Source organism: Grammomys surdaster, unplaced genomic scaffold (assembly GCF_004785775.1).
Source record: "Grammomys surdaster isolate TR1022 unplaced genomic scaffold, NIH_TR_1.0 67, whole genome shotgun sequence".
Taxonomy (NCBI): domain Eukaryota; kingdom Metazoa; phylum Chordata; class Mammalia; order Rodentia; family Muridae; genus Grammomys; species Grammomys surdaster.
The window spans coordinates 16,508,973-16,518,277 of NW_021604569.1; the positions used below are offsets into that span (position 1 = coordinate 16,508,973).

Genomic DNA, 9,305 nt, shown 5'->3' on the forward strand with positions numbered 1-9,305 from the left:
GAACACTCACAGAATTTAAATTTAGATATCTCACTTATGTCAGTTTCTCCTTGTTACTTAGCAGTTGCCAATTAATACGAGAGACCTAGCAAACATCTAATATTTTATACATTTCTTTTCCAGTATTCATTATGCTATTCTTTCCAGAACCCACCAACTTTGTGAACTTTGTGGAAAAAAGATCAGGGACTGGGTCCTGGAAATTTGAGGTCCTACCATACTCAATCCTAGAATTAAAACAGAATTTAAAGCAATTGCAGGAAGATGCACTCATAGAATTTGTATGTCTGATGTGTTATTTCAGAAATCAGTACGTCTGGTAGTGAACTACCTGAGAACACAGAAAGCTGTCGTGCGGGTGAGCCCTGAGGTGCCACTGCAGAATATTCTGCCGGTCATCTGTGCGAAGTGTGAGGTCAGCCCAGATCATGTGGTTTTGCTCAGGGACAATGCTGCTGGGGAAGAGCTGGAGCTGTCCAAGTCCCTGAATGAACTAGGGATCAAGGAGCTGTATGCCTGGGACAACAGAAGAGGTGAGACTTGCCACATTATACATACTCTGATGTGGCCACATTGCACATGCCCTGATATGTAGTGACTGGGACAAAAGATATACACACAAACCTGTATTCTTTCCCTGTAGCTGTCAGGAACACTATCTAGAGATAGATATGGGAAGCTTCAGGCACCTGGGATTTTCTCCAGTGATGAAATAGGCAAAAGAAGAATATAGGTTGTTGTCAAATCCTACAGTGCTAAGTATGCCTCTTTCCCCCTACATCTGCAAATCCCTTTGGCCTTCTGTCTTCCTCTGAGCTCTAAGAAGTAAAAGCAAATAAAAACAGCGAGGAACAAGTACACCTTTTGCTGTCCCTGCTCAGAGACTACTTAGAACATTGTGTGAGTTTTGCTTCTGTTGTCTTTGCTCTCAGGCTTTGGCCACTGCTTGAATCTAGGATCACTTTCCAGAAGCACATTGACCTCTCAAAGCAACCAATTCTGACTCCTGTGATCAGTCCTGCAGACAAATTCTATACTAGTTTACTGCTGGTGCTATGCAGCACAATCATTAGCATAGTCGAGTGGTGGCCCCTGTGTAATGTTGCTACAGGGCAGTATATCATGTATTTACATTTTTCTGATTGGCATAATGGTTTTGATTTTTAGTTAACTATTAGACAAAAACATAATTGATAGTCCTTGATTTTATAGCTTTAAGATGGATTTTCAGGTGTGCTGTGGAACTCTGTCCTTGTGACGTAGCTGTTGCTATCATGAACTCAGAGCAGCCATGACTACCTGCAGGGGACCCTCACAAAACTGGGCAGACTAACATGACAGCTATCTCTGTTACTTGTTATTTATTCTCCAGATCAATTGAACTTTTAAAGATATGTAGTTGCTCTTCTCTAGCCTTTAAGATGCAGCTCTTTAGATAATTTCTTCTAAAAATGTGTTTTTCCTTATTAGCAAATATATTGTGAAAACAGTGGTCATGCTGTCTCCTATGGGTCGAGACCATATTTTACCTTTCCTGGGGATTCTGTATTCATCCTCTCACCTGTCATAGAAGAAAGGTAGTGTAAGATAAATGGAATAGCCTCCTGAAAAGAGTGCTCTTACAGAGTATTACATCTGGTTAAGTTTATTGCTGCTGATGCTGTAGTACTTAAGAGTAAACGCAGGGCCTCATACCTGATCTCCCAACCAGCATCTCTTAAACGCACAGACAGGACTCCCAGCATCAGTGGCACAGACCCAGTTGCTATGAGTGTGTTTGTCTGGTTATGCTTAAATTTGGATTATGGGATATTTTAGAGGAAAAAAATACAAAAGGAAAAGAAAATCTCTTCTACAAAGAGGAAGGAAAGGGAAGGCAAAAGAAAAAAAAAAAACCTGTCCTATGTTTAGAAATCAGTGAAAGGCTTGCACACAGAGGCCTCTGTTACACACCGTGCTTGGACATAGCTTAAAGAACAGAAGTCAAACTGCTTCCTGGAGAAGCCATACAAGCCTGACCCTCAGGAGAAACCCCACTGCTCCCAGTTATTAGAGACATGAAAGTTGAAGCCTTCAGCAGGGCTAGCATAGCTTTTACAATCTACTGGCATTGAGCACTTCTGAACACAAAATGCAGCCAATTAGCATTTCTGCTCTTTCCTGGAACTAGCTACTCCAAATACCCTGAGTACACTACTCACTGTCCACTGCCGTGACAATCTATTTCCCTGCCCCATGGTGGGCAGGCCTCCAAACGCAAGGCAAGCTGTATGCCTTTTACCTATAACATGCCTCTTTTGGTAACCTTGGTTACCAACCATCCTGCCACATGTCTGTACCTCATCGTGCTGACTACTAAACATCTAAGAAGAAAGAATTTTCCAGAGGGTGTCCTGGACAACCTTTCTCTCTTCTGAAGTTGACCAGCAGAACTTCTAGAGCGTGTATGGGGTGCCTTTGCAAAGGGCTAGCGGGCAGGAGGTAGCCTTCTTTTGCTCATCCCTGCAGCTGATGGAGAAAGGGGAGATGGCCACTAGAGGTTACTGTGCCTCTGCTGTCTGGACACTGAAGAGCAGCTTGAAGAATTCCAAGGCTCTGCTGCCCCCTGTGCTCACAGCAGGCATAGCAGCCTGTTGCTGGGACTAAGAGCCCATGCCTGGAGGTACAGGCCAGCTCTGCATATGCCTTTGTCTCTTTTGTGGGTGGTGTAACCCACACTTGAGGCTGAGGGAGTAGTTAGATCTTTGATTTGGGCTGCTGAAGACCTCCAAGCTGTTCTCATTTTCTCATCATCTGCCTTTTCCAGTTCTTCTGACCAAAACGCAGTCTGAGCCTTCCCTGAGCTGGCAAGGTACAGTGAGCTCACAGGCTGCACTCTGCATGGCTCCAGATGGGAGGGTGCACGGAGGTGATGTGTCTGTCTGTCAGACCTCAAAGGAACTGAGTTTGGCTCGAGGCACTTTGGGGAAGGGAGGGGGCTTGCTGGGTTGATTTGAGGTTATGATTTCAGTTTTTAGTTCCCTGGTTTTTTTTGTTTTGTCTTGTTTTTTTTTTTAAGACAAGAATTACTTTGTGTGAGAATTTCCTGTGACTTTAACTCATGGAAATGGCTGAGAATGTTGAAGACAGAAATTCTGTAGCTCAGAATTTCAGGTGAAAGTGATGTATACAGAAATAACTCTAGTTCCTATTGCCTCAACTTGTCTTTTATTCTTTCTTTTGTGCTTCCTACCTAATAGAGTATCCACCAGTTTGGATTGAAATTGACCCCTATGTATCATAGAAATATAGGGATGCAAAGGATTAGTTCAAATTTGACACCCTTATTTATAAGTTGTCTGTTATATACATGTTATATACATGTGCATACACATATTTATGAAGAGGCAGCAACATATATTTACCTGCTTTTATTTTTACAAATTTGCAGAAGCATATACATATAAACATATACACATGTGAATTGTGATTTTAATGAGTCTTTTAGACTTTCCACATACCCATATAAACATATATATATATATATATATATATATATATATATATATATATATACACACACACTAAAAGTCTAATATTCCTATGAGTTTTTATATTTGACAGAAGGTTTGTTATTTTTGCTAGAGTATGTGATAGCAAATTTGTTTTTTGTTTTTTAAATTAATGAAAGAAAATGTAGCATTTGCATGGATCCCAGCCTGCTGTGGATTGTCTGAGTGCTGGGGCTGAGAGGCCCCATTTACCAGCCCATAGTCAACCTGCCTCAGCAACAGAATTTTTCACACACGCGTTCTCCCTTAAGGAGCACAATTGTCCTGAACAGGACACACACGTAAATGACCACTGTAGCCATCCTAGGAGATTATGCTTGGGGATTTGGGCAGACTGGGGCTGAGGAGAAGGGAGCTTTACTACTGCTTCCCTTACTCACAAGTCTAGAGTCTAGTGATGGTGACTGTACCTTAGAGATAAGATATGATGCTAATGCCCACTTGGACCATGTGGGAGGTCCCACCTGTTATCTTCCAGAGACTTGTTCAGTGGCCATGGAACTGCCCAGTTTCCACTTTCCCATCTAGACCAACAGCTGCTTTGGACTTCCACCTTCTCCATCCCCGCTGTCACCCAACTTACCTTCATCATCATCTCCATCACTTTCATGAGTCCAAACAGGAAGTGCTTTCTTGAAGATTAAATGTGAGCCTTGAAAATAAGCTCACATTCATGATCGTTCATCATAAAGCACATGCTCTCCAGGGAAATCTATGTGTCTACAGCTTACTGCCCTGGTGCAACAGCTTAGCCATCTATGGAGACTTTTAGCCTGATGCCAGTGAGAGATTCCTCTTCCTTTGCTGTCATCTTTCTATAGTGTTTGTCTAGTATCAGGAACCTCTTAGATGTCTTTGATCAATCCATAGGCAAAGCCTTTAAAAATATATTATCAGCTTGAGGTCTAGGTTGGGGCAGTGAAATATGAGGCCCTACTGCACTATACAGTTGTTAGAGAATAGCAGGAGAAGCCCCCTTTCCAAACAGCATGGTTCTGGTGCCAGGGTCATCATAACTCTTCTTTATGAGGTGGCCTGAGTCCTGTGACCAGTCACTTTCAATTAAGGGAGAGAAACAAAAGATTCAGCTTGCTTTCAATTTATCATTTTCACGGGTACTGTAGTACTGCCTGTGTGATAGTAACATATTTTCTTTCTTGTTTATCTATGAGTTTTTACAGTGTTATTAATTTTAATATATTCTAGTCATATACCATTCAATTGCAAAACTAATATAAACTAGAAATAGACATGTTGATACATGCCATATTTTGGATATGATATTATTCTGTGGTGTAAGATTTTTTTTCTTCCTAATTCTACACTGAGTAAGGGGTTTGATGTGATTAACTTATAATTATGTATGTGCATGTATATCTGTACAGCTGCATCATGTAAGTAAGTCCTTCGGTTTGGTTGTTGTGTGAATAAGAGCCCACTAATCTCCTTAGCTAAGCCTCTTGCATGTCATTAAGTGCCCTGGCCTGCCCAAATAGGACAAAAGCTTTGCTTCCTCTAGGATGGTTTAAGAACCACCAGGCCTGGCTTTGGTTTTGTTGAGTAGAGAGTGCGTTTCGTACATATTTTTAAATGCATTGACTTTTATGTTCTTCTTTAACTTAGATATGAAACCACACAACACTAGACTAAAACATTAATGGATGTTTGCTGGATTTGGGTTAATATGCTCATGACAGTTTGTCAAATTCCACAAGGGAATACTTCCATCAGTGTTCTAGAGGTCTGCCTGTCCTGCTGTTTGATCTGGGAAAATTGATCTTTCTACCCTTTACAAATACCTGTCTTTTGTTTTTGTTTGTTTTTCTTGATTCACTCGTATCTTTATGTGTTGGAAGAGAAGGGCAGGGTGAATGAAAGCCCAGAAGAGGCAAGTAGGAGAATATATTCCTAAAAAGGAAATGTTCTGGGACAGGAATGAAGACAACTGAGTGGCTAAGGACACTTACTATTCTTTCAGAGGATCTGGGTTTGGTTCCCAAATCATATACACTGCTCCCAAACATCTGTACCTCCAGTTGTTAGGATTGGATGTTCTCTTTGGGCCTCTGTGGACATCAGGCATGCACATAGTACACAGGCATGTATTACAGGGAAACACTCATACACATAAACCAAAATAAATCACATTTTTAATTAAATATAGAAGAAAGAAAAAAAATGATGAACAGAACCTCTGGAGACCTGGTTCAAACAGTAACCAAGTTTCTTTCACTGTTTCCCCATGTTCTGATAAAGAACAGGGTCTTCATGATTTAATTGGCGTTTTTACCTTACTTATACCCCCTAAGGCAGATGGTTTTTGCACAGATGTCACAGCCCTTGGAGCAATGCTGTTTGATTGGGCAGCAGCAGGCATCTGTTGCATTTCGAACTTTAAGTGGTCCAAATGTTCAAGTACTCCAAACGGAGAAGCACTGCCAGCCACAAGTGAACTCTGCCTTTGCAGAATCAGTAAACATCAGTCACATTCATATGGGCTGTAGTATAATGATAATATTTTAATTATTTTTGACAAGATAAAAATATAATTGAAGTTTACCTATCTATCATTAATACAGCTATTGGCAAATGTAAAACAACACAGTTTGCATGAGGCTTCTCTTGAAAAGCATTGCTATTGAGCATCCATTGATTCAGCTCTTTTCATCTTCCACAAGGACAAAGCCACTCTCAGAGAAAATGCTGCTTTAGTCGTTAAAAACCTGTATAAGAACTTCATCTGATTTCCTGTGGACGGGAGGGCTTTGAGGTAGCACGGAAGGCTTTGAAGGAAATCGTGATGATTTTCTTCTTAGAACTAACAGATTAAAGGATTCAGTTAAGGTTTTAACAAGTGAAGTACTTAATCTCATGTTTCAAATGCTGAAAAATAACAGCACTACTTTTTTTTTTCCCTCCAGAAATGTTCAGGAAATCGTCACTTGGCAATGATGAAACAGATAAAGAGAAGAGAAAATTTCTTGGATTTTTCAAAGTTAATAAAAGGAGCAACAGTAAGGTAAGTCACATGCAATTGAGTCTGTGGGATATGAAGGAGTTTCTCACAATATTTCTACTGCACCTGTCTCGGGAGTTTTAAAAATAATTCTATTTAGTGATACTGAGTCTTCCCTAGAGGCTTAAGGCAGTCATTTAAGTGAACGTGTTTACTCACTGGTAGAGCAGAAAGCCTCTGGACTCACTCCTCAGCCATATCCTGCTGAGTGCTCACATTCAGATGGCATGCTGTGAAACTCAGCACACAGCTCTTGGGGATGTGAATGAGTGAATCTTGCATTATTAAGTTTAAATATCATGGTCAGTGTCCATGCAAATGATTCCAGCTTTCCAGCTTAAAGTAGGAAGTTCAAAGGGGTTGAAATAAAGACGATTTGTATCTGTTCTCGAACTGCCCCATTTTCTGTAGTTTTTAAATTTTTTTTAAACCTTTTTAACATGATTGAAAATCACAGAGCATTATAATTGTTTTTTATCTTGTTATCCTTTGCTCAATAAGTCTTTATATTCATAATAAAAATGCAATATTATATAATAAGTTAAAGTCATAGGACAAAGAGCTAAAATGAAGAGCTTTATTTTTCTATTCAGTTATAAGAGCCTCAAAATCATAAATACCTTTTAATTATCTGGCAAAGAACACAATAACGCTATTGTATTCTTTTAATAAGTGTATTTTACTTATCTGTTCCTTGATATCTGTTCCTTGATAATAAGTATGGCTCAAAAATACAAAGCTGAGGCTAAAGTAACAGCACAGTGAGTGAGAGTGTTTGCTTTGCAAACATAAAAAACTGAGTTTAGATTCCCAGCTACTTGTAGAAAGCCAGACACATGTGTATGTGAGACACACAAATACCACACATGCATCATATTTACAAAGAAAAGACCAATATAAATAATTGACATCAACATCACTCTCTGAGTTGGAACAGGCTTTCCATCTGTGAGGTGAGGAGACCTCTCAGCTCAGCTTCGTAGACTTGCATCTCTGTGCTATATAGACATCGGCTCTTTCCTTCTGAACCTGCAGTCTTAGTATTATGATTTACCCTGTGCTTGCTGGTGGTGATGGTGCTAAAACCTAAGGTGCTTTGCCCGGTGTCCTTGAGCTATACCAAGCTCTGCCCAACTGTGGTGGCAACCAGCACCTTCTACTAGATTGCTACATGAATTTCCAGACACCGAACAGCCAAACTCTCATATCATTAAAGCTTGCACAGCCTGTTCTCTCTTCCTCCTGAAACCTTGTAATGGTTTTCTCATTCTGCTTTGTGAAGGATGAGGTATGTAATTATATATATTTGTGCTCTTTATCCTGTTTGTCTGTGTTCTTTGAAAATTTGTGCTCAGGGTATGTCTCATTAGTGAGATCTTTTTATTCTTAAGTAGCTCACCACCCCCCTCCTGTTCTTCCCCTTCCTTTCCTGGCCTCTTCCTTTCATGTCAAGTATAAATGAAATTAAAGAACAGAATTCTTCAGGGCTCTTAATTGTGTTTTTGTTCCTGGTATTGTTTAGATGAACTTGCTGGGACTGTGTTTTCTGCCGTCCCCTTGGTTACCAGTTCATAATAAAACCTTAATTCCCTATCCCTCACCTTAGATCTAGCTGATTCTGCAACTCCCTCACTGAGATGCAATCCCCAGCAGATAAAGCAAGATATAAGGCTAGGGGAACATTTGGTTTAGCTAGTAAAGCAACTGTGAAAGCTTGGGGTTTAGAGAGCCTCTAATTTCTTTAATTTTAATTTTGTTATTTATTTACATTCCAAATGTTAGCCCCCTTCCTAGTCCCTCCTCCAAGAGTTCTTCACCCCATCCCTCCTCCCCTTTGCCTCTGAGAGGGTGCTCCCCCACCAACACATCCCCTAATCCTTCTCACATCCCCCTTCCCTGGGGCATCAAGTCTCTACAGATATAGGCACATCCTCTTCCACTAAGGCCAGAAAAGGCAGTCCTGTGCTACAAATGTGCTAGGGGCCACAGACCAGCTTATGTATGCTCTTTGGTTGGTGGCTTAGTCTCTGGGAGTTCCCAGGGGTCTGAGTTAGTTGACACTTGTTCTTCATATAGGGTTGCCATCCCCTTTAGATTCTTCAATCCTTCTCCTAACTCTTCCATAGGGGTCCCTTACCTTAGTTCAGTAGTTAGCTGTATCTTCAACTGTCTTAGTCAGCTACTGGTAGAGACTCTCAGAGGACAGCCATGCTAGACTCCTATCTGCACGCATAGCACAGTATCAGTAATAGTGTCAGGGTTTGGTGGCTGCCTCATGGAATAGATCCCAAGTTGGGCCAGTCACTGGATGACCTTTCCTTTAATCTCTGCTCCACTTTTGTCCCTGCATTTTTTTAGACAGGAACAATTCTGGGTCAAAAATTTTGAAGGTAGGTTGGTATCCTCATCTCTCCACTGGAGACTCAACTGTAGAGACCCTCAAACTTTTGACAGTGGGAAGGGCAAACACCAGGAACCCAGGACCTGTCAGGGAAAGAGTCACTGGTGATACACAATCTGCCCTATTCATTATAAGAATATCTAGCTTGTCTTTTGTGCTTTTGACTTCTAAGTTCATTTATCACTTTTTATATACCTCATCTTTCATTTATTACTGTTTTATTTAAATATATTTCTGCTCTAGACATCATCCAGTTGCTTACTCAGCCTTGTCTCTACTGGGTTGCTCAGTGTGTGTGTGTGTGTGTGTGTGTGTGTGTGTGTGTGTGTGTGTGTGT

The 9,305-nt window shown here is 40.7% G+C and overlaps 1 protein-coding gene across 2 annotated transcripts in view; it reads left to right on the forward strand.

The window, feature by feature from the left end:
- The window catches only part of Cobl (cordon-bleu WH2 repeat protein), a 232,547-nt gene that overhangs the window by 95,501 nt on the left and 127,741 nt on the right, over positions 1–9,305 (forward strand). For both annotated transcript variants that reach the window (XM_028777526.1, XM_028777534.1), the window contains exons 4-5: positions 305–533; positions 6,473–6,570. In XM_028777526.1, the coding sequence (XP_028633359.1) occupies positions 305–533; positions 6,473–6,570 (327 nt within the window). The remainder of the gene's footprint in view (positions 1–304; positions 534–6,472; positions 6,571–9,305) is intronic.